Source organism: Lytechinus variegatus, chromosome 3 (assembly GCF_018143015.1).
Source record: "Lytechinus variegatus isolate NC3 chromosome 3, Lvar_3.0, whole genome shotgun sequence".
Lineage (NCBI taxonomy): Eukaryota > Metazoa > Echinodermata > Echinoidea > Temnopleuroida > Toxopneustidae > Lytechinus > Lytechinus variegatus.
The window spans coordinates 14220122-14246253 of NC_054742.1; the positions used below are offsets into that span (position 1 = coordinate 14220122).

Below are 26132 nucleotides of genomic sequence, written 5' to 3' on the forward strand. Positions count from 1 at the left end.
CAAAAAAATTTAAATGGCACTACACATGTATAAGGGAAACCATTGCCAGCTCCCTCGGAGAGGACCTTAAGCCATCTGTCCCCTGGTTGCTTAATGCTCAATCACAGGCATTCATGCTGCTTTCACTGTGATACGTAATTAGCCCCAGTAGTCATAACCCTAAAAGGACTAGCTACTGAGATCTATCGAGGGGGCATGCGCTCCCCCCCCCCCCTTCTGATCTCGGCCGCTGTTCGCGCGATCGCGCCGAAATTCGACACGCACATTCTTTACCACGTAAACAACATGCAAGCTAGCATAAAAACAATTTTTCTGAAAATAATTATCTTTTAGTTATTAGGAATAATATGCAAATTTATTCATGAAAACATTATTTGCATATATTAAACACCCAATTTCACTTCAAATTTTCTTCTTCTTTTTTCAGATGTCATCTTCAATCTAATTTAGGCCTAAAGGTTCCACAATGAAAATTGCGAAAGCCAATTTTTTTTATGTATTTATTTATTTGTTTTTTAATTATGTATTCCGTTGTTTTTTCATCTTTTTTCAATGGTTTTTTTTTGTAATGGATTATTGCAGACCATTTAACATCTAAATTAAACCCTAAATTAATTAAGCAGACCAATTCACCCTTTTATGAATTTAATCCGTAGATTTAGTACGTATATGCAAAGTATAAAAATGAGCCATTTTCTCGTAAAAAGTCACGTGGCGTCGCGATGCCATACCCGTCATGAAAGGACCTGTCGGACGTTTTATCCGACAAGTTCCATTTTATCTGACAGCATAGGAACAGTGCCTCTCTGCCAATCAAAATCATGGACAGATGTCAGATCTGACAACTTGTCGGATGAATATTATGATGAAATGCTCCCCCGGATGTCGGGTCTCAAAAGTTGTGCGAGACTTCAAAGCAAAAAAAAATTGCGGCGCTATCTTTCTGCGTATCGGAAATATATCGCGCGAAGCGTCAGGGGGGGGGCATCCATGCTTCCAGTCCTTTTAGAGATAAGGAATTCCTGCAAATAATCCTGGACCCTCTTGCAGGTCCGAATAGGCCCCTATCATTTTTTTTCAGATCGCGCTCTCAATATTTGAGTGATATACGTATCATGTTTAAAAACTGTGCTTCATAATTAGACAGGAATAACCGTCGTTTCTTGGGATTTGATTAACAATTTCTGATTTTTACTATAAGTATTGGTGAGCTCGAGGAGCCAACGAGGGGAAGTTCACACTGACAAAATGTTTACTGTAAAATTAACAAAAATAGTAAGATATATTGGCGAAAGTTTGAGAAAACTCCATAAAGAATAAAAAATAGTCAATTAGAAATTTAATTATTTGATTCGTGACGTCATAATATGCAAGCAGCTTCTTACGAATCGTTTTGTAAAAAAAATAACTGAAATTTAATCTGGAATGTACATACAAAACAATTTAAAATGGTGTTTACTGTCCCTTCAGTATATAACAAATCATTTCACAACCGTTCCTATAGACAGAGAAAATAAGAAGAGGAACTTGACGAGTGAATAAATTGAAATTAAGGGAAGACTTGGAAAATTAAAACAAATCTTTCATTTCGCTATTATAGTTTCACTCGCGCCTCGTGCTCGCATTGCCTGATTGATATCTTGCTCAATATATATAGAGCTAACCACATCAATTTTGAAGTATAATGCAAAACATATTTCAACTCGGACATCGAGCTTTCATTATTCTGTTTGATATTTACAAACTCATTTTTAAAAAATTCAATTTAAAATGTCCGTTTATATGGTCTAATTCAATATTTTCAGCTTGATTGCTCTGTGCGCTCGCATTACCCTTTTCGTGTGGCATAAAGTTCTAAAAAATATCCCCTTTCAGGTGCTGCTTGCTCGCATTTTGATTGAGTTGCGGGTTGTGACTCTATAATAATTCTACAACAAACTTCTTAAAATATCCTTTTCTGGACAGTTTTAGAAATTTCGACTTGTGCATGGTTTGCGCTAACAACACTTAATCCAAGTCATGGGCTGCGGAAGTGGGGGGGGGGGAGGGGGGGGGGCTTCAGCCCCCCTTTTTTCCAACCGTGTTCAAAAACGTAAAAATGTTGTGATTGTTTGCATGGTCAGCCATCCCCCCACTTTGAAAACCGTTCCGCGGCCCCTGCAAGTGATTGTCCAGTTTTCAGGCCTTAATCTATCAACAAATTTCGCGCTCCGGTTAGGCTTAGAATAATAAATAAGATAATAGCATCTTTATGGATTTCTAAAAAGTGGTCCCTTTTCAGAATGGAACTTAATATCGGCGAGTTTCATCATGCGCTTAGAAATTAAGATTTGTATAAACTTACCATTTTTGTGTTATCACCCGGTAATAATTACGATTATTATGTTTCATGTATTATTCATGTATACTAGGATTGCCTGGTACCTTTTACTTTGTACATTTTATTCATGGCACGGCCCCCATGCAAATCAGACTCTGTATCTGTTTGGGGTTTTTACCGTGTGAAAATTAAATATCTATCTATCTATATATCTATCTATCTAAAGATGAATAGGAGGATAGTCATCATTTTCATATGATGACGAATGTTCTTAATGTCTCGGTCCTATGTCAAAATAATAATAAATATAATAATAATATACTAATTTATTATGGTAATATGTACTTCCATATTCAATTGCGAATCAAAAAATACACCAAGATTTCTTACATTAGAGTTTGGTTCTATGACTGAACTGCCAACTGATATCCCGTCAAAATCTAGCTTATTCAGTTGTTTACATGTGCCGATAACTAGTAATTCTGTTTTGTCATTACTGGCATAAGTTTATTATGCAGCATCCATTCACGTATGCATCTTCTAGAAGAGAGATGCTCTGCTGCTGAGCAAGCAAGTCTGGCGTAAAAGACAGATAGACCTGTGTGTCATCTGCGTAGCAGTGACAAGATACTTTAGGAAATAGACTATGTATATTTGTAATGAGTTGACTTGTGTATAAAGTGAACAGTAGAGGGCCGTAGGTCCCTTGCGGGTCTCCGAAAGGTACTGAGAAAATTTCAGACAGTTTCATCAATTTGGATCCGCTGACATCTGTCAGTTAGATATGATTCTATTCAGTCAAGTACTACACCCTTAATACCAAAGTGTCTGTTTAGTGTATGCAATAGGTTAGTATGATCAATGGTATCGAATGCGCTATTAAGATCTAATAAAAGTAATAAGGTGACTTTCTTATCATCCATAGCCATGAGAATATCACTCTTAATTCTTAACAGTGTACGTGGTTTCAGTATGTGATACTGTCTATAGGCTGACTGATTAATTGGAAAAAGAGAGTTGCGGTCGAGGTGATCATTATTTGCGTATGCAGCACCTTCCACAAGCTTTGATACATACTTCAGATTAGCTTACAGGCAGAAGATTACAGAATTTTGTTTCCAAACCAGGTTTTTTCAATAATGGTTTAACTATAGCGGTTTTCCACAGCGAAGGAAAATTACCAGATGACAGATGAGAGATTAATTAGAGATGTGATGGTGGGAATCAGTGTGTCCATACACTGTAAAAGAATCTTTGTGGGCATTGGGTCAGATGCACAAGACTTTTTGCTGAACTTAGTTATAAGTTTCTTAACATCATGTTAAGAAATATAACTTTAAAAATATCAGCTCGCGCTTCGCGCTCGCATATCATTAATTAACTGCAATCCATATCCACTTTACAATTTTCCTACACAATGCTTGAAATATAGTGCTTAAATTGACCCTTTCTAGATCGGAATGTCAAATATTTTCAGCTCGTGTTTTGCACTCGCATTACTGATTTTCATGATTAAATATGCCAAGATTCTGGGTATATTACAGTATAGAACACGCTGGCGCATAAATTGAGATACGCAGTTTGTTCTTTATCAAGCATTATCCAGTTTCAGTCAGATCAGAAGGCTTCGCGCTCGCATTTTATATGTATATACTCACTGCCAGTTTTCATGCTGCCAGTTTAGTTCCCGCTTGCGCTTTGCGCTTGCATCAATCGTTTAGTTATATACATGTCCTGTTCATGAAAAAGTGCTGTAGAATTCTGTTTTTTTTTTATATCAGAACGTCCAAAAAAATTAAGCACGCGCTTCGCGCGAGCATTAATTAATTGATCATTGAATTGTCTTCATGGCTAAATGCAAACAACTAGTCCTTAACAGGTCCCTTTTTGATCAGGTTAAAAAAAATGTATATTAAAGCTTTCTGCACGCTCTTCACGTTCGCATCTTGTTCATGCAGGCCGATCACAAACACTGCCTGGAATGTTCAGTTTTAAGGACAAAATACATTGAGTCCTAGATAGCCAACGCAATATTCGTGCTCCCACTATTTAAATATGTGAGATTATTATGTATTTATATATTGTTTTAAAACGAATATAGCGACTGTTAATTAGGACTACCGGCCCGCTTAAAAAAATAACAAAAAATCAAAGTAGCGGCTGATCGGGGAAAATATGGGTTAAAAAATATCGCCCCCCCCCTATAATTGGCAAAGGCTGAACTCCATGTACCCTGCCCTTGCATGTGTGTGCGTAGAAAAGAACAGTAGAAAACTCCATTGTGCTCTTCCCATCTTTGAAGAGAGACTTTATCAAATGTCAACACCTATACGTACCCCACTAAAAAATCGTCAGGGCCCTGCCTGCAGCCCTGCAGGTCGATCGTTTCGCTTACTCAGAAATTTTTAAAAGAACTTTGCCACATATATGCCATGTTGTACGTGTCCCCTCATTTTCTATTGATTTTTTTTAATATAAGCCACTGCCCCCCCCCCTCCTTCTAGATCGGATCAATTGCAACTCTTTGTAAGACGGGGGCTCTGGTATATGTTTCTGCAACATTTCGTTATCACTGTAATAGTTTGAAATTTAAATCGACGTCCGTAACGTACACTATTATTCCGTATTTACAATTGTCACTTCCCAGCATTTTCTGATAATTCTTGGAAAAGAAAAACATGGCAGAGGAAGAGACCGTTGCGAGGCCTGGTACAGGCTTCACTTCAGATGTGGAAAACAAGGCCCCAGAAGAAGGAAATTCCATTCCTGTCTTTTCAGATGTGAAAACGGATAATAATCAATCGCAAGAAGGAGTTCTGAGCAGTCCAGAATATGGAAAGAGGCGAAGAGTACAACACGATTACCGACGTTTGTCCAGTTCGGGCTACATGGAGGACATGTACAGTGACTATAGGCAACGGTATTCGAGCACAAGCGACCCAGAACTTTCCCCGTCACCCAGCAGGCAGAAACACAAGCCCTCAAGCCGTGGGGATGAGCCTGGTAATAATTGGCATTGTTTATGAACATGATGATTGGGAAGTGAGGGGGGGGGGCAAAAGCTAAGGCTAAACACTTTGGTCTTACACTTAGTTTGACTTTGTTTCCAAATAAATCTTCAGATTGAGGTATTTGTGAAAAAAAAATCAGGACTGGTCCCTGGCTAAGCCCATAACCTTGTCCTTGTTCATTGAATGAGTGGCTAAGCCCACTTGTTCACTGCTACCACCCTGCCTGCGCCTGTGGGGAATCTAGAAGTAGGACTATGGTATGCCAATGTTGTACAGAGCACACACTTTAAAAAATCATTAAAATATCACTTTTGTGACCAAAATTACTAATTTCCATACAGTTGCAATTTATTTTTCATTAGTAAGTTGGGAATAATTTTTTCATTCACCAGAGCGCTCAAAAACTTGAATTTTGGGCATATATTTGTGTACGCCCTCTATTGGTGGAAAGTAATATGGCAAGAAAATCTTCATTTTTTTATCTCTATTTTTAATTAAGAAAAAAATGATTTAAAAAATCAAATTTAAATAAGAGCCAAGTTGTATGAATAATAGATGTAATGGAAACTGTCAGTGTAAAAAAATCAAGCATTTGCCCCAAAGAAAAAGAGAAAATAAGCCAAACATTGCCACCCTTATTTTGCCACTCATGGAGATATAACTGAGAACAAGGTTATATTATAACCTTGTTCATTGAATGAGTGGCTAAGCCCACTCATTCAATGAACAAGGTTATGATATGGCTAAGCCTAAGTAACCCACATGACCCAGGGAGCTCACCGTGTGTTTACCATACTCACGGGACAAGGGTAGATTATGGTAAAAATATCTAGCAAAATCAATTAAAAAAAAGAAATTATGCACTTACAATTATATGGATGAAGAAGATCTATCTTGTGCACTCATTCAACATGTTTAATTAACAAGGTTATAATATAACCTTGTTCTCAGTCACTCACACAACATGCGAGGTTAGTAATACTAACCCCGCACAACGCATGTGATTTCATAGTGGACTTTGACGTTTTCATTCATCACACGAATGTGAGGGAATAAAACACGCCAAACCTTTTAATATTTCTCCACTATGTTAATCTTGTAATTCTACATTCGTATTTTAAGTTCATTTTAAAAAGGAATTATTTATAAAAGTGTTTTTATCGCTTATCTCCAAATATCAACCGTTCGATCCGTCCTTAGTTATCCTTAATACTGCGGTGGAAATTACGCAAACAACAATCGGAATTCAATTTTGCCTATCGAACATTATTCAAGTCGTCGGCGCATAATAGGAAATTGTACCAAAAATCAAGAGGTTGCATCTCATGTATATATATACTTATACATGTAGGTAAAGTACGCCATCTTTTGACAAGATGATGAAGAAAGTGGATTGAACGAGCAAGAAAATATTGCTGATTGCCTAGAATGCAGCTAGCAGTACAAGCTGCAGAACTGTAAACAAACCGGCTTGTGAATAGTATCGCGCGCCCTCTTTAGGCAAAAATTGATATCCACGCTGATCCAGAGGCATCTACGTGAAGATCACGAAAAAATGCTTTTATTTTATTAAAAAAACAGCAAAGAGAAGTCAACAAACGATCCATATGGTTCGGTAAGTGTCATAGCACAATTAGAATTCTTAGCTATGATGTAAAGTCATAGCTATTTGAGCTAAAATGGTGAGAAAGATTCCTGTGTACCAGGTGCATATGAATCCTTCACACGCGAGATGATTTGAAACCATGGGTGGTTCTCAGTTATATCTCCATGTGTGGCACAATAAGCATGGAGCTAACAGAGAAGGAGAACCATCTTCCAATTCCTCTGTTAATCCTTTGTTATTGCTTCCTTCGGGCGAAGGAACGATATCTAACATCAATCGGCGAGCCGCCAGGCCAAAGTTAGAGCACGCTTACATAACGCGATAAGCCCCCTCGTAAAATCTGAGGTCAGAGATTTTTTGAAGGACCCTGCGAGGCACCGCCGTAAACAACGTTCTCCCACATAACTTCCCCCGAGCTGTTTTTTTTTCAAAATTGAAACACGACTTGCTGTTCTTCTAACATCCATATCTCTTCGTACGGATTCCTGATGTACGTCTTTTATGTATGGTTGAACTTCTGAGATGATCCCCTTTGCATACATACCAAATACGTTGCAATCTGAATTGACTCAACAAAATTACAAACGGAGGAAGTTGGAGATTGGTAATTTTCAGTATGTCTGTTTTTCTTCCATGGTTAAATCTTTTCCTACCCGTACCTGTTTTAGAAATTATAATAAGATGAAAGAGCATATTTTGAGCTAAATTTTCATGCCAAGATCATTTGCAAGAGTACAATAGAATCGATAATATAACGACGAATCTGCGGGGCATTTCTCTGGCGATTGTCGCATCGTGGAGTACCCTCCGGTTCCCCACGCATTCCTATTTGTGTAAGTTGAAAGTGAGTGTAATGAATGACGGGAGCCGTGCTCGCTCAGCTCTTGTCTCTGTATCGTTTTTGGAAAATAGCAGGGGCCGCGGAGCGAACAGATTTAATTTACAAACCAGTAAAAAGGAGAACAAAGTATAAAAATTGTTATTCTACATAATAAAGAAATTAAAAACAACATGTTTGGGACCACAAAGAAGTATACCCAGTTCTATGTCAGGACGATTCATTTTAAGTTACAAAGTCATTTGGAAAAAATTACAAGCGAAGTTTTACAATTTTTAGGACCAAAAATAATCATGATTTAAAATTATTTTAGAGAACAAAATAAAAGATGATTACAATTATTGAATTCATATCTTTAGTTTAATCTAAAGAAAAAAAAGGCTTCCAAAATATAAAGTGTCCGGACACCTGACCCCCCCCCCTCATTTCTAAAACATTCTACTTCTGTTCTAGATATATTAAGAAACACCGAATATCATTATAATTTTTGTTAGATTAGGAGATTTTTTGTATGTTTAAGATTGTACTTTCTTCTTTCTTTCATATCCTTTTTCTGGCATCATTCTATCCTTCCTCTTTGCCCTTTTTTTATTCCATCTTATCTTTCTTTCCTGATCTTCTCTCTCTGTTCATTTTTCTTTCCTTGTTTGTCTTACTCTCCGTCCTATTTTAGATTTCCTTTTTTCCTTCATTTTTTATTTCCACTTTTCTTTGCTTCCTTCTCCCCTTTCTTTTCATTCTTTCTCGATCCTTCCATTATTTTCTTTTTTTTAAATTCTCTCCTTAATTATTTCCTCCCTCTCTTTCATCCTTTTTTTCATTCTTTATTATATTTTTTCCTTCTAATTTGTGTCCTTTTTCTTTATTTCCCTCCCTCCCAGGGTGACCAGACGTTCCGTATTTCCCGGGATTGTCCCGTATTTTTCTCCTTTGTCCCGGCGTCCCGACAAACCCTTCCCGGGACGCCTTTTTGTCCCGTATTTAAGAATATTGAACAAAATGTCGTTAATGCATTTAAAAGTGGTGATTTTTTTTCATCAAATAACCAACAGATGACGAGCAGAGATAACAATGAAACTAATTTGGAGATGTAATCGGTGGAACAAATTATTTAGTTTTCATAACTAGATCTTGTTGTTTCAGCTTTCGTTTTGAGTCTTGTTGTGTATGATGCCGCTGTTTCATCTAATTTTTAAGTTTGACAGTGTTTCACTTTAAAATTTTACTCATTTCTAAATAATGTTAGTCTTTCAAAATTCTGAAAATATATTAAAAAACACCAAACTTCATTATGATTTTTGTTAGATGACTTGATTTTTTTGTTTGCTTGAAGTTTGAACTTTTTTCCTTTTTCTTTTGTATCATTCTTTGTTCATCCTTATATCCTTCCTGCTTTCCCTTTTTTGTTCCATCTATCTTTATTTCCGATCTTTTTTTCCTGAACCTTTCTCTCTCTCTCTGTTCATTTGTCTTTCTTTCTGTTACTTTTCTTTATCAAATTTCCATTCCTTATTTCCTGAATTCATTCATTCTTTCTTTCCTTAAACTTTTCTTTGCTTCCTTCTCACTTCCTGTCCCCCTTTTCGTTCTCTCCTTCCATTATTTTCTCTTTTTGTCATTCTCTCATCTCTTTATTCTTTCCTCCCTCTCTTTCCTCCTTTCTTTCATTCTTTATTTTATTTTTCCCTCCAATTCTATTCCCTTATAATTTTCTTTCCCTTCCTGCCTCCCTTCCTATTTTCTTCTTTCTTTGTTTGTTTCTTTCTTCCAAAGAATAAAGGAAAATATTTCTTTCCTTCATTCTTTCTTTCCTCCCCTTTTTCTTTCTCACTTTCTTTTTTCCTTTCTCTTCTTTATTTTGTCTTCCACACATCTATTCATCTTCCCTTCCTTTCTTTTTTTTGTCTTTCTATATTCATTTCAAAGAATGACGGAAACCTTTTTTCTCTCTTTTATTCTTTCTTTCATCCTTCTTTTATTCTAATTTTCTTTAATGTTTTTCTTTTCATTTTCCCCTTTCATTTCATTTTTCCTTTCCTTTTGTCTTTTCTTTCTCTCCTTCATTTACCCTCCCTTTCAATTCTTTATATTTTTCACATGTCTAACATTGTGTATCTCTTTTGATCTTTTTTGTTGATTGTCCCGTCTTTCTTTCTTTCAAAGAATAAAGGAAGCATTTTTCTTTTATTCGTTCTTTCTTTCCTCATCCTTTTTCTTGTTTCTTTTATTTCTCTCCCTTATGTTTTCTTTCACACATCTTCCCTTCCTTCTTTTCTTTTTCTTTCCTTCTAAATTCATTTCAAATAATGACGGAAACGTTTTTTCTTTTATTCTATCTTTCATCATTTTATTCTAACATTCCTTTTTTTTCCTTCATTTTCCCCTTCATTTTTTTCTTTCTATCCGTTCTCAATTCAACTCTTTTCTTTCGCCTTTTCATTCCCTCCTTCATTCTTTCGTTCACCCCCCCCCCACCTTCCAATTCTGTACATTTTTCCCCAAGTCGAACACCGTGTAGCCTCCTTTGTTGATCTTTTTTTAAGACCTGGCTCGGTCGATCCGCTCATGCAGCGTACTTTGTCGATTGTCCCGTATTTCTTTTTGTGAAATCTGGTCAGGCCTGCATTCAGCTGGTTCCAAAACCAGATTTTCGTCTTCGAAATCACGACGTTCGAAATCGTGAGCCGCCATGTTTGCATAAAATTCGTGAAGCCGATGTGAAATGCATTATGGGTGAAAACACTACTGCGCAAGCGCAAACCCGAGCTGTTGATCGCGTCGATCAACTTTCCTTATCTGATTTACGAGCGGCCTCTGTAATGCGCCGTGAGGGACCCTGCTGAGAGGGGATTAGCGGTGCCGCGCATGGGGCAAAGCGTTTGAGAGAGTCAGATCTCCTTCTGTTAATAGCTCTATGCAATAAGGGTGGCAATGTTTGGCTTATTTTCTCTGCTTGATTTTTTTACACTGAAAGTTTCCATTACATCTATTATTCATACAACTTGGCTCTTATTTAAATTTGATTCTTTAAATCATTTTTCTCTTGATTAAAAATAGAGATCAGAAAATGAAAATTTTCTTGCCATATTACTTTCCACCAATAGAGGGCGTACACAAATATATGCCCAAAATTCAAGTTTTTGAGCGCTCTGGTGAATGAAAAATTATTCCCAAGTTACTAATGAAAATGAAATTGCAACTGTATGGAAATTTGTAATTTTGGTCACAAAAGTGATATTTTAATGTTTTTTTAAAGTGTGTGCTCTGTACAACATTGGCATACCATAGTCCTACCTGTAGATTCCCCACAGGCAGGGTGGTAGCAGTGAACAAGTGATCTTGTGGCAGTACCCTGACATCAAGGCAAAGACTGGAACCTCAAAAAAAAAAAGTTCTCTCCTTCTACCCCAGTCTTGATCGGCCATTTTGTAATGAATTTTGAAAGAATTAGGAGAGGTATCGTGACAGAACTTTTTGTTTTTTGAGCTTCCAGTCTGTGCCTCAATGTCGGGATACTGCCACACGATAGACCTTCATCCATATAATCTTGGTAAGTGCATAATTTCTGGTTTCACAATTCATTTTGCTAGATATTTTGACCATAGTCTACCCTAGTCCTGTGAGTATGGGTAAATACACAGTGAGCTCCTGGGCTCCCGCCCGCAAAGCGGGTGGGAGCTACCTGGGTTAGACCTAGCCTAGAGGGCTCAGTGATCATATTTTTTATGATTTTGATATTGTCATTTGATCACTGAGCCTAGACAAGGCAGGCTATGCCAGTGTGTAGAAGATCGTAGTCCAGAAGGGAATTCCCTTCATATTTAACATTAGAACTAGTGGTCCATACATAGCAGGGTTGTAATAAAAAACATTTTTTATTGTTTTGAAACGTTTTAAATCGTTTCAAAACGTTTTTTCCAACGAGTGATGCAATTTTCTGTAAATCAATTAAACTATACATTAAATACAGCTTAATTTAAGCTCTTAATGTTTAAAAAAAATATATAACCACAATTTTGTTAATGAATTTCCAACAGAAAAGTTCATATTCCCCCCCCCCCAAATTACTAAAAAGTCATGGACATTGAATGCCCACAAAGAAAAGCTAAGTTTCCATTTTATTCCTAATACATGTACATGTAGTCAGGAGGTACATGTATATTGAGTCTTGTAAATCGAGGGGGGGGGGCTGGTGGCGAAAAGAATTTGCACATTGGAAGAAATTGACGTACATGGGGTTTCAAATCTTAATTTCATTAAATCAATATGCTTTATTTCATTTGAATCAATTATACCAATTTTATTGCATGAATTACAAATTCAATTCAAATCTATAAATAAAGCCCTTGAACTACTTATTTTTTTAAATTCAGGAATTCTGATCAAATGTATAAAAAAAAGTCACTATAGAATGTTTTTTTAACCCTAATAAGACTGGGGGCTGATTAAGCCCCCCTCGTCATTTTTCGCGATAAATCCGCTGTGCAAAATGTGTCACTCACAGACTTTCCTTTTTCGAGTCTTGCGCAAATTTTTAGACCCCCTGGTATGCGGTTCTGAAATTATGCAACAATTTGTAAGTGCATGCAGACCCAAAATTACTCAAAAATGTGAATTTGTGTACAAATCCAATGAAAATAGTGTTTTAAGGCAAAATTCATAAATGTGTCATTATTTTTCCTTTTACCGATTAAAATAAATTAATTTCACCTTGTTTATGGTCAAAATATAGTCCCCGACTATTTCCATTGAAAAAACATATGAAAATAAATGTGATGTTGAATTTTTTAAAGAACATTTAATCAGATTCTTATGAAGAATCTGAAAACCCAAAATGATTATATCAGGGGAATTAGTTAATTAGAGCAAACTTTTGATTGTACGCATAAATTACCAATGAGATTTAATGAAAAATTTGAATTAAATATTTTGTTGTGATCCCGCAATCGACGGCCCAGATCATAAGGGAGTCTCCTCAGTCTTCTTAGAAAACGAAATCAGTCTATTTAGGTTACCGGTAATGTTTTTCAAACTTTTTTTTATTTCTTGTGATATAGATTTTTAAAACTTTTTCTATTACTAATGAAAATTTTTGGCAATAATTTTCCAATCATCAACGATAAGTAAAAATAATGATACAGATACAAATTTTGGCAAGAACTCACATTGGGTTTATACATGAAATCACGTTTTTGAGCAATTCGGGATCCGATAATATGCACTTGTGATGTATCATAACCTGCATACCCATGCATGAACCCCCAAAATAGTCTTGAATGATATGGCGTGGCCCTGTCGTGTCTATGGATTTATCATAGAAATTTTTAGGGGGCAATTAAGGTCCCCTGGGATTGTTAGGGTAAAGGCTTGCTAGCTGATTATCTTATACTGTTTAAATTTCTTTTCTTCATCCCTGCTTTTATGTGTACCTCAAGAGTATGATGTCAGGTTTAGTCTATTTGTAAAATATTATTGTGCTTGTGCAACACTTCCATTTCATTCAATTACTTCTATTACATGTGCATGTATTTGAAGCTCATTTTAAATAGTGTTTCTTTCGCTGTCCAAAAAGTGATCACAACACTCAGATATGTTTGTTAAAATGAGAGTATTCTTAATATGGATTGATGTACACAATTGAAAAGGGAGAAGAGGAACATAACAAAGCAATGAAGAAAGAATAAGAGAAAGAGGAGTGGTGTTGAAAAAGAGTTTTAGTTAGAAGAAATAATACACAACTTGAAAAATAACGCTAGAAAAAACATTCATCTAAACTTAAATTTATAACACGATAACACACAAGTCTATACGGTGTTTTAAAACATGTTTAAAAAAAAAAACGGTGTTTTAAAACACACCGTTTAAAACGTGCCAACCCTGATACATAGACCAAAATTTTATTGAATTGCATACCTTTACACACCTAATGCGTATAAAGGTCTGATAGTTTCCCCAAAAAATAAGAAAAAATAGAGATTTCTTACCAGACCAATGTCATGTATCCATACTGTAAACACTGCGAGTCAATAGGCTTGACCCTTTAAACTGCTCCGATATGACGTACACGTACGTAGCTGTATTACCAAGTGCTTTTTTAAAGAAAAATTCATAGATTAAAAATGTTTTTTATTACATAATGAAATTTGAATATTGATTGTAAATAATTATTATTACAATGATAAATATTTACAATCAATATATAAATTTGACACCCTTATTACGTTACGTACGTAACGTGCCCTGTCTTGAAAAAGACATCCTTTTTACGTGTTTTTTGGTCGCGCATAGTATCCTCCCCCCCCCCCGTACCGTGTACACTCCCTAATCCACAATTGCAATCGGCGTTCTGATTCCGTCTCCGCAATGCAAGCATAAACACACCCTGAGTGTGCGACTTGCTTTGCTGAGTGCTGACAGTGTACTGTATTCCAATGTAGATCCCTTACCCAAGTACTTGTACATGTAGTGATCAACTCTAGGGACAAATTGCTCAATGAGATGATATGTGCAGGTGCTTGGTTTTCTTAATTTATAAATGGGAAGTTTCTCAAATCCTTCACAAGATTTGTTTCCCGCCTACGTACTCTCTCTACCTTCTTGGCATCTTCTGTGAATCTACCATTCCAGATGACACTCTCATATTCCAGATGTGGTCTAATTAATGTCTTGAAGAGAATTGGCAAGGTACTTTTGTTAATAGCTGAGTGAAAGTTAGAACTCTTCACCTCCTCAAGCAGCTTGTATGCCTTGTTAACAGCTACAGACCCATGCTGATGAAATTTCATTTGGTTATTGATTGTGACTCCCAATTCCTTTTCAGTAGTTACTGATTTCATGTAAAATTTTGCTTCTGGATTATTCCTTCCAATGTGTAGGATTTTACATTTACTGCTGTTGAAAGGCAGTTTCCATTTCTCTGACTATGTTTCCAGTCTATTCAGGTCGTCTTGAAGGTTGTTGATCTTTGATAAGTCACTATAGGCCTATTGTAAAGTTTAGTATTAGTATCATCAGCAAACAAAGGCACATTTCTTTTGTTGACAGCACATGATAGGTCAGTGATATTGATAAAGACTAAGAAGAGTACACGATGCCGGTGATCGACTAACTGTAAAGTCGTTGCACACTAGACTGCGTCAGGAAATAAACAGAGCGAAACGAGACCACCGAAGAACGCTCAAAAATCACTTTCAAAATAATAATCCGCGAGCAGCTTGGCAGTGTTTGCAATCAATGACCGACTATGTTCCCAAAAGAGATCAATCACTAGCGAATGTTGATGACCCTTTTAAGATCGCAAATGAACTTAATAGGTTCTATGGACGGTTTGATACCCATGACTTCAGTGATATAATAGACAGACAGATAGCTGAATTAACTGACTCTTGAGATGATACTATTAAGATTAAAAAAAGAGATGTGTTAGTCCAATTCAATAGAATCAATCTAAGGAAGGCATCCGGGCCTGATCTAATAACTGGAAAAGGAACTATGTGATTTGCTAGAGAGAACTGGCATTGCCGTTTTGTTCCAAATGTTATTAGATAAACAAGTGATACCCTTTTGCTGGAAGTCTTCTATTTTTATCCCTGTAGCCAAAAAGCCCTGCCCCTCTGAACACAACGACTATCGTCCGGTAGCATTGACTTCAATAGCGATGAAGTGCCTAGAACGAATTATACTGAAGTACATGTATATTCTCCAACCCATAAAGCACCTGGTTGACCCCCATCAGTATGCCTTTGAGCCGAAAGAAGTCCGTTCGTGATGCAGTCCTCTATGTGACAGATCAACTTCTCTGCAAGCACACAGATAAAAAGAAATCATACACGTGCACTTTGTTTGTTGACTTTTCATCAGCATTTAACATTATTCAACCCCATCGACTTGTTGAGAAGCTGAAATGTCTGGATGTGAAACCGTCCCTAATTTTGTGGCTAACTGACTTTCTTCGGAATAGAATCCAGCGCGTCCACGTCCAAGATGCTTTGAGTGATCCCATACTTACGAATATAGGTTCACTTCAGGGCTGTGTGCTCTCTGCAATCCTATTTGTTCTACATGTACATGTATGACTGCCGTTACCTTTCCCAAAATGTCTCCATCCTCAAATACGCCCATGACACAGTTATAGTTGGTCTAATTAAGGAATGTGAACTTGATTATCTAAACTGTGTAAATTGGTTTACCAACTGATGTAATGACAATTTGTTAGATCTCAATGCAACAAAAACAAAAGAAATGATATTTGACTTCAGAAATAATAAACAAGTAGAACCAAGAGATTGTCATGTTAGAATCAATTAAGAGGAAATTGAAGTAGTTCATAAGTTCAAATACCAAGGTACCATTATTGACGATGGTTTAAATTGGGGAGATCAGTGCAATTCAATTCACAAGAAGGCAATGCAACAGATGTATTTCATAAGAAAATTGAAGTCATTCCATGTTGACCGCACCATAATGGTTTTGTTCTATAGATCAATTATTGAAAGCATCATCATATTTGATTGTGTGGTTTGGTACACAGGCTGTCGCAAGAAAGATCTGAATATACTAAGTAGAATGGTCAGACAAGCAGGAAAAAAATAACAGGACACGACTTAAACCCCATTGATGTATGTCGAATTAAAATACTTGAAAAAGCAAAAGAAATACTACACAATAATGATCACCCAGTGCTCAGTCTGAATGCTGAATGAGGAAGGGATTACATGTATGTAAGAAATATGATGTGCCTAATAATGTAAATTTACCTTGTCGGGTAGTTGGTGCAGATACTCAGGAGACCTGCATGTTATTGTGTTTAGAGGTCACATGGTAAGGTCAAAGGTCGTTTTGAGGTCAACATTAAAGTTTACGTACAAGAATCTTCGGACAAACGTTATTCCATCCCAGTTATTTTACAATGAACTTTTGATACAATTTGCAAATCACGATATATCTGGTTACTTTCACAAGTGGGTGAGACACAACATCGCTTATGCCTTGTTATTACTTTTACATGATTTTAAGTTTTTGAAAGTAGGCATTCATCATGTCTTGAGCAATTTCCAGAGTTTGACCAATTTGGTCAATTTCAGCAATTAATGCGACCACAGCACAAGAAAGCCCATGGTCATATATTTTTTTTACAAAAATCAAAAATTTAATTGATATTATAAAACATTATAATTAATTTGCATTCAATACAAACATTTTTCACCATTCGACCCATACCACAAGGTGTTCAAAGTGCCAAGCTGTTAGTGACTTTTGTACCCCTTTCATAAACCCAATTATGCGGCTAATAGCAGCATAATTTGGTCGTAAAATCAGAGGAGGACCAGAGTTATCCGCATTATTTTGATGCTGCTATTATCCGCATAATACCAGCATCGGGACCAGATTTTGACTTTATGAACGCATTTCCAAATAATGTGGATAATTGCCATGGTGCGGTCACAAGGTCACCCTTTTCCAACACAACCGCATCGGAGGGGGCGTGTGCAGTTGTCATGACGATTATCTGCCTTTTTCAGGACAGGCGCTCATAAAAATAGTGCGGATTATTTTCGGAGTTTGTGAACGCAATTTTTATTGAATTATCCGCATTACTCTTAGGCGGCTAATTGGAGGATGGGTTTATTAAAGGGGTATTAGAGTGCATTTATGCACCATTTTTGTCTCACCTGCATAGCAGAGTGAGACTATAGGTGCTGTCAACACCATCTTACCAAAGGTCAAGTTTTTTTAAAAGACAGCATAACTTAAAAAAAAATATGTGGACCTAGTTCATGAAATTTGGTCACAACCTTGTTAATCAAGTATTACTGAACATCCTGCCTGAGTTTCAGGTCACATGACCAAGGTCAAAGGTTATTTAGGGTCAATGAACTTAGACCATGTTGGGTGAATCAATATCAAACTCTTAACCTACATGTAAATTTAAGTTTTTGAACTGTCATCATAACTTAGAAAATATGTATGGACCTAGTTCATGAAACTCGGACATGCATCCTGTGTTAAAGGTTAATCAAGTATTACTGATCATCCTGCCTGAGTTTCGAGTCACATGACCAAGGTGAAAGGTCATTTAGGGTCAATGAACTTTGACCAAGTTGGGGGTATTTGTTGAATTACCATCATAACTTTGACAATTTTTGGATCTGATTCATGAAACTTGGACATACATGTAAAGAGTAATCAATTATTTAACTGAACATCCCGTGCAAGTTTCAGGTCACATGATCAAGGTCAAAGGTACATGTATTATAGGTCAATGAACTTTGGCCAAGTTGGGGTATTTGTCGAATTACCATCATAACTTTGAAAGTTTATTGATCTTGTTCATAAAACTGGACATTAAGAGTAATCAATTATCACTAAACATCCTGTGCGAATTTCAGGTCACATGATTAAGGTCAAAAGTCATTGAGCTCTGGCAACGTGGGGGGTACATGTACATGTATCTGTTAAATTACCATTATAACTTTGAAAGTTTATGGATCTAATTCATGAAATTTGGACATAAGAGTAATCAAGTACATTTATCGCTGAACATCTCATGCGAGTTTAAGGTCACATGACCAGATTCAAAGGTCATTATAAAAGGTCATTGAACTTTGGCCATTTTGGAGGTAATTAGATTGCTGTCATAACTTTTAAAGTTTATACATGTACATGTAGATATATAAAATGGATATAGGGTAACCAAGTCTTATGTCACATGATCAAGTTCAAATGTCATTAATTGTCAATGAACGTAGTAGTGTATCATTATGTGACTGATGTGTTTGTCAATAATTATATACAACTGTAGAAGTAGTAATTTCCAAAGTCAGCACTGCTGCTATATTGAATCGCGTGCATGATCTGCAACTCTTTCACGAACTTTTTTTTTTGTTATAGCAACTGCTTACTACTGCGTATGTGCATTGCATATCATGTACGTGTCGGTATTCTGATGTCTGGAAGATGGATTGAGCTTGCAATCCAGTTGTAAGGATTCAACATGTCAAATCATTATGATTTTTCTTGCGCTTTGTCTCTGACTGGTCTGCGACTCTCAAGCTGACAAGAGCTGTGATGTCGCATCTCCCCTCACTCAGTCGCAAGCCAGTCAGGTAGTAAGGTGTGCGGTGGCCTTTAGATAATCAGCAGCAATTCTGCAGTGGAGTAACTTTAATGGCAAACAAACAATAAACATGTCCACATAGCCATATGTATGTATAATAGAGGCCTTTGATTGGTCGATATCATAGTCTTTGAGGACTCTGAATTTCTTTATTTTAGCAGTCCTCCTGTCTTCGCTGATAGATCAGGGAAGGTCAATTGTAAAAACTACCTTTTAATGATTTTAATTATTTCACAGGATACTAGAAAATGCATATTCCACTCGTTAGGACCAATATTACACTCATCTGTGATTGGTGAAATATTGGCCCTACACTGTAGCTCTTGGATTATCTCTAGGCATCTAATTATGAGCCATTCCATATACTTTACATATTAAGAATACTGGTTGAATGAAAATTATTAGCGGTACTGAAACAATGAGTATTGAAAACAGTTTTCTATTTATTTAATTCTTTCCAGCTGAAGGGAAACCTATCATCACTCCAGGAACATCTACCACATCACCTGCCAGGATTGTGAAAAAGGATGGGTTATGTGAGCTCAAGCTCCATATAAAAAAATCTGACATCATAACTCACAAACCCAAAAAACACCACAAGCATCACCGCCATCACAGAGGGCACCATCACCATCGTCACCACCATCATCAAGCTCATGAACATCAGAAAGGTGATGCTGACAAAGAGCATTCCGGAGTATCAAATATCCCTGTCTCACCCCAAGTTTCATCATCTCCTTCGCCCTCACCCATGAAGCAGACTCCTCATTCACAGCCAGAGTCTCCTTTATTCTTCAATAAGGACAGAAGCCCTGAATACAAGCTCTCAAATCAGTTCTTCATAGACAAAGAGTACAGTGTGGATGTCTCTAATAAAGACTCTGGTCAGGAAAAGAAGTCAAAATTTTCAAAGTACATTCACATTGAGCACCAACCAAATGGTGATGCTTCTGTAGTTCATGTTTATGCTCAGGAAATTGCACACTTGAAAGATGATGATATGAAGCAGTTGGTTGAGGAATATTTTGAGCTTGTCTTTGGGGAAAAAACAGAAGGTGTTACTGAACATGTGATGGGAATAGTGCATGATGCTGCCTCGTATATGCCAGATTTCATTGGTTATTTTGCTGCCAAGCATCCACAGACAATTGTCAAACGTGAGCTTATGGGAAAGTCTGATATTGTATCCACCACAATGCCTGAGTACTATGCTGAGGTACAGAAGACATACTGTAATGGCACCTGCAGGTCAGGGCCACTCCTGCAAATGAGTCTAGTGGGTACAGTCAACGAGGAGGTCGGAGATTACTTTGAACACTTTCTGTGTATGCTGGAGGAGAATCCATTCTTAAAGCATTCCATGCCATGGGGTCCCATGTCTGCAGTTAAGATGGAGTCCAGGAAAGAGAGTAATGATGGACCAATCTTATGGGTTCGTCCTGGTGAGCAACTTGTACCTCCAGCTGATTTACCAAAATCACCAATGAAGAAACGAAGGTGAGTTACACATACATACAATAGTGTAATGATTTAGCAAGTGTTTTTTATACAGATATTTAATTATTTAGATACTAAAATATTGAATAAGAGATTTTCACTTGAGTTGCAATTCAAAAAAATAATAATTTCAGTTTGAACTGAATTATGTATTTATACATTTTAGCAAACTTAATGGAAATAATTGGAAAGGAGAAATTTCATCCTTTATGCTATCATGATAATGCTGTACAGTTTTACTTTCCTTTGTAAATTGGGTAGGATTTTAAAGTTATTGAAATTTGGTGAGCTATATGCCAGTGCTGGCACATCTGTCTTAACGTTGAGTTTACCCTTTGTGTGACATTATTGAACATAAAATTTAAGACAACATCGATTGTGTCATTCCAAAAATCAATTTATCCCGAGCTTTATCAGTCAGCTTAATGCAATCGTACCTGTTTGAGTTACTTTATCCAATGAATAGAGAGAATTGTTTTATTGGTGCCTGACCATACCCCAGCTTTGCCATATCTGTTCTAGGGCTTGATGGCCTTGTTTGAGAATTGGTTTTTATATTGATTTGACCCAGTCTTGAATTACACTACAACTATTCAAGGGAGGCATTTCATCAAAATTTTCATCAGACAAGTTGTCAGATCTGACAACTTTCCTGGATTCTGATTGGTTGAGAAGCACTGTTACTATAGTAACTGTCGGATAAAACAGGACTTGTCGGATAAAACGTCCGACAAGTCCTTTCATGAAATGCTCCCCAGATATTACACTTGCAATTATTTTTATACATTGAAAATTTATTGTGACTCTTTGTTAAATAGAACTGGCCTGAATGAGCTGAAGAATCTTCAATACCTACCTCGTGTATCCGAACCTCGGGAAGTACTGGTAGAGGATAGAACCAGATGTCATGCTGACCATGTTGGCCAAGGATTTGATAGGGTCACTACAGCTGCTGTAGGAGTCCTCAAAGCAGTACATGTCAATGATTATGGGTGAGCTGACAATTCTATTTATTATGTTTAAAATGTCAACAAATGTCAGATCTGTTAATCCACCAAACTTTTATTGCTCCTGGGGAACTTATTGATGAGATGCAGTATTCAGTGTGATTGTTGTGAATGAAGAACCTACAATACTACAAATCAGATATACTACATACTTGCTGCTTTATTGAGCATGCCTCTTATATATACAATTTATTTATTTATAACAGTTATTATAGAATTGAAATGAATTGAATGGAATGGAATTAAATTTTATTTGATTTAATTGCATTGCTTGTAAGCACTGTCACTTATTTAATAGGTGTGATGGCTCACAATTTAAAACACAGCCCCCTAATGATCCATGTTATTATAGACCTTTATTCTTATTGCAAAGTCCCTCAGAGACAACCTAAAGCAATTAGTTCCCTCATTGCTAATGATGTTTTTAACTTGCTGACCAACAAGCCCTTTTGCTTTCTTGGCTGTCAGGTTGAATAACTTCCACCAATATTTTTCATTCATATGACATCCATTTTATTTCAACATACAGGGGACCTAATAGAGAAGTGAAAGATGTGATTGCATTCCATTCAGCTAGTTTTATTGATGTCACAGAAGCCATGCAGCTAGATTTACACGAACCTCCAGTTTCACAGGTTAGTTCAGGAGAAAAATATTCTGAACTCCATAATATACAGGCCATTCAGACTGTCACCCGGGGGAAGGGGGAGAGAAATCTTATCTCTTTACTACCGACCGTCCATACATCCCCAGTGTCTGGGAGATTGGCAACGGGGGATGAGTAGGCTAGGTCATCGGCATGGTTACGTGAGGCGCGCCCGCACGCACATAATAACGCGGGAAATGCAATTACTTGCAGCTAGCCAAGCACTGGCACAGTACTGAGCGGAAGCAGTTCTCTTGACACCACATTTCGCGCATGCACACTAATGATTAAAACAGGTGCGCGATCTCGGATAACGAGCCAAGGTCACCCTTCCTTCGAAAAACCCGGGGGATAGAACCGGGAGACGGGGGACAAACCTCCAGACCGTCCAAACTGTCGATTTTTCAGGGGATGTCCTGGGTACTGGGAGATCCCCCGGGACATCCCCCTTAACAGGGGGTATGATGGGACTAAATGACAAGTTAGTCCCACCCACCTAAAGCATAATCCACTCTGTTTTTTTCCAAGTGATTTGACCCCATCAATACTGTGGAATTCCAGAGTTCTTTAAATAGAGTGATTTGCATCTGGCAAAGCCAAAAGCAATGCTAAGATAACAAGACAACTGTGCTGCAGCTATTCAATAAGCTCTCATGAATATTCATGCTGCAGTGCAACAGTTCATCAGAGAAGACATGGCATTGTAAAGAAAGCACATAAGATTAAAATTGATAAACAGATACCCTTAGTCTGTGGTTACCAAAATTTGTGTGAGAACAACAGGTATTACCTTAACCTGGGTCAGGCAGGTAATGTAATTCATGAGGAAAGGAAAGAGAAGTATTATTATTATTATTATTATTGTTCACATCTTAAATTTGTTTTGTCATCAGTCATTTGTCTGATTGGCTACCTGTGAGGGCTGGTTTCCTTATTGCTAGAGCTCCTGTAAGTACTTAGTTGACCAGGCTTGTCCCTTCAATTGTTTGTGAGCAGCAAGTAGGATGACACCAGGCCCCATCAGGATGTAGCCATGAATTCTGATGAGTGATGTAGAATTTTTAATGTACAAGCAAATATTTGTAACTTTTGTATAGTGTCATTTTCTTAAATGGGGTTTAGGTTAATGCATGTATGTAGATTCCTTTTTTATTTACTAGCTTTTTATATACAAGAGAACTGTTGTTATTACAAAATTAATATGACAGAGATGACACTACAAATGCAATGGTTATAGCAGTCTGTGAAGTGAATCAGATGTTGGCCAAAGAAATGTAGAGCAAACATGAGAAGATGGGTATATGTTTCATATGATAGTGATGTGTTAGCATGATCATTTTTGTAAACCAGGATCTGATGGTGACGCTCCAATCGGAGCATTGTGCACTATATGAAAATAAGTAAAAATTCTTAACTTGCTTATGCCTAGATCTTATTAATTTCACTTTTTACATTAACATGTGATTTGACTTGAACACAATTCAAATATTTATATGCAAAATAGTGTTGCTTCAGTCGATGCTCTTTGCATCAATAATGAAAAATTGAAAATCTACATGTAACTTGGTTTAGATCTTCATGCAATAGATTTTACTATTCAAGTCAAAATATTCGGTGTAGCCCATTATACTTGTTACGACTTTGCTGCTCTCCTCGAGGTGTTGCTAAGCTATGGTGCCATCCTGGGCAAATAAAAATAGTGTGGCCTAACGACTGGACAACATCATAATGCTTGAGGCTGATAAATTCTGGCGAGAAATTTTAGAAATCCTGCAGGCAGATTGTCTTTCCAAAGTTTCATTTTGGTCATTTAACCTTTGAAATTCATTCACATAAGAATTTTACTTGAATGATAAAATTTATTGCATTCAAATCTAAATCAGTTTAGACTTTTAACTTGTTTTACTTTGCGTGGTGCACCTGTTCTGACAAAATCAAACTGGTTCCCATTGTTTACCGACGGAAACTGATGTGCCAGACTTTACCAAACTGAAAGAAATGTATACATGTTGGCTAGCATTTTTTTTTCTCATATCTGTTTATTTGCAGTGTGTTCAATGGGTGGAGGATGCGAAGTTGAACCAGTTGAGAAGACAAGGAATACGCTATGCTAGAATCAGGCTGCGGGATAATGATATCTATTTCATCCCAAGGAACGTTGTCCATCAATTCAAGACCATCTCCGCCTGTACCAGTATTGCTTGGCATGTCAGACTCAAGATCTACCATCCAGAAGAAGAAGATGAAAGTAGTGACCAAGAGGCTCTCAAACAGGAAGAGAGTCAAGCTGAGAGTACTGAGATATCAGAAGGAAAGACCAAGGACATGACAGTAAATTCAGAAGCTGTGGAGAAGAGAGAAGCAATGGTAAAAATGGAAGCAGTAGCCAAGACAGAAGAAATGAAGAAGATAGAAGAGGGAGTGAAAATGGAAGCCCCAATAAAGCCTGAAGCAGTGCCAGAGTCTGTAGATGTATTCATGAATAATATTGAAGATATGGATACAAGTGAAGCTATTTTGAAGGAGGTTGATGTAAGAAAGGAAGGAATATCTAAGGAGTTTGAGATTGACCAAAAGGATGCTGAGATAGTGATGGATTCCAACACTGTATATCCAGTTTCAAACGAAGTGGAGGCTCCTATGGAAGCAATAAATGAGCAAACAGCTCCTGAACCAGAGCTTTCCAAGATCAAATTTGAAAGTGAGCCAGTGCAAGACAATACCACGCCTACGTTTTAAACCTGAGATTAGGTGATTTGTATTTTCAAGGAGCACAGTGCATCTGATTAATAGAGAAAATCTTCCACTTTTCTAGGTATCCTTTAGCTTTTTGTGGTGTTCTATTTTCTATGCTTTTTATTTATAACTCTTGATGAGTGCTATTCATTGCTTCGATGATTGAATGGATGGATGGTTGGATTGGTGGATGGATGGATGAATAGATGATGAATATAAGTAATCTTCTCAGGTATTATCTACCAATTACATGCACATGATGTGTCTTTGTACTGTGTATCGGTGTATTTATTTTTATTTACCTTTTCAATCCAGGGGAGTTGGTAAATTCTACTGAGCTGAAATTTTAGTGCTTTTCTTCTTTGATCTCATCAGATACATTGTACACACATGAAATTTAAATAAAATACAATCAGTGATTTTATGATTTGTGTCATTTTGATCTTGGTGTACATGTAGGTAAATACAAAATAAAAATATGTAAATGTATAATTTTCTTCAAATTATGGACTTTCACATTTTTATTTGATAAGTCCACCATGGATATACAGTGTACAGTAACGCTCAAGATTCTCTTGCATAATAGTTATTCAAGTTGCTCCCAAGTTGTGAACCTGGATTAGGTACAGTGCTACATTTTAAAATATGAATAAATTTAGAATTTCACCATTCTAAGAAAATATATTCAGAATTTCTGATGTATGCTCCCACTATTGTTACATATGATTAAAAACAGTCAATTCTTGCCTCCTTTTATATCAGTTAGTTTTCTATGTGTAAACCCATGGCAAATAGGTATAGAGATTTTTCTTTCTGCTTTTAGACAGGCCCCTCATGATATGGGACGAAAAAAGAGAGGCTATTTTCAGAAGATTCTTGAAAGTGATCCAGACAAATACAAAATAGATTGATTGATTTTCTACATGACTCCTCATTTTATGAGTAATTCAGCTTTGTTCTGCTTGAAAATGAAGTGAAAGTTTATTGATACCATTAATAAAAACATGAAGTTCAAATTGAGAGTGAAAAAATAACTGTTCATTTTAGTAATTGTATGGCACTTGTATTCTTTTGTATTTTTTTAAAGGTCAAGTCCACCCTCTAAAAATGTTGATTTGAATAAATAGAGAAAAATCAAACTAGCAAAATACTGAAAATTTCATCAATAATTTGACAATAAAGACCAACTTGACTCAACTATATAGTATCAAAACAATGCTTTTTCCACATGTTCAGAAAGGTATTAATCTTTGTTTCACTTGACAAAGAGGAGAATATTTGAATATTTCATATTTATTTTCATATAATAAGATACATGTACAAAGAAATTGTGAGTGAATGACATCAGTCTCCTC

The 26132-nt window shown here is 36.6% G+C and overlaps 1 protein-coding gene across 1 annotated transcript; it reads left to right on the top strand.

Moving 5' to 3' along the window:
* Positions 1–4947: 4947 nt before the first annotated feature.
* On the top strand, positions 4948–25617 carry LOC121410282 (lysine-specific demethylase RSBN1L-like). Its single transcript, XM_041602265.1, has 5 exons — positions 4948–5323; positions 19353–20388; positions 21207–21380; positions 21925–22030; positions 24091–25617. Exons 1-5 carry the CDS (start codon positions 4999–5001, stop codon positions 24778–24780), a joined length of 2331 nt encoding a protein of 776 aa, XP_041458199.1. The 5' UTR covers positions 4948–4998; the 3' UTR covers positions 24781–25617.
* Positions 25618–26132: the final 515 nt, after the last annotated feature.

Excerpts from the sequence above, each read along its gene's own strand:
- LOC121410282 (XM_041602265.1), top strand. The coding sequence starts at position 4,999 with ATGGCAGAGGAAGAGACCGTTGCGAGGCCTGGTACAGGCTTCACTTCA. Across the intron at positions 21,381-21,924 it reads GTACATGTCAATGATTATGG|GGGACCTAATAGAGAAGTGA; the intron begins GTGAGCTGACAA and ends TTCAACATACAG. Across the intron at positions 22,031-24,090 it reads ACGAACCTCCAGTTTCACAG|TGTGTTCAATGGGTGGAGGA; the intron begins GTTAGTTCAGGA and ends GTTTATTTGCAG.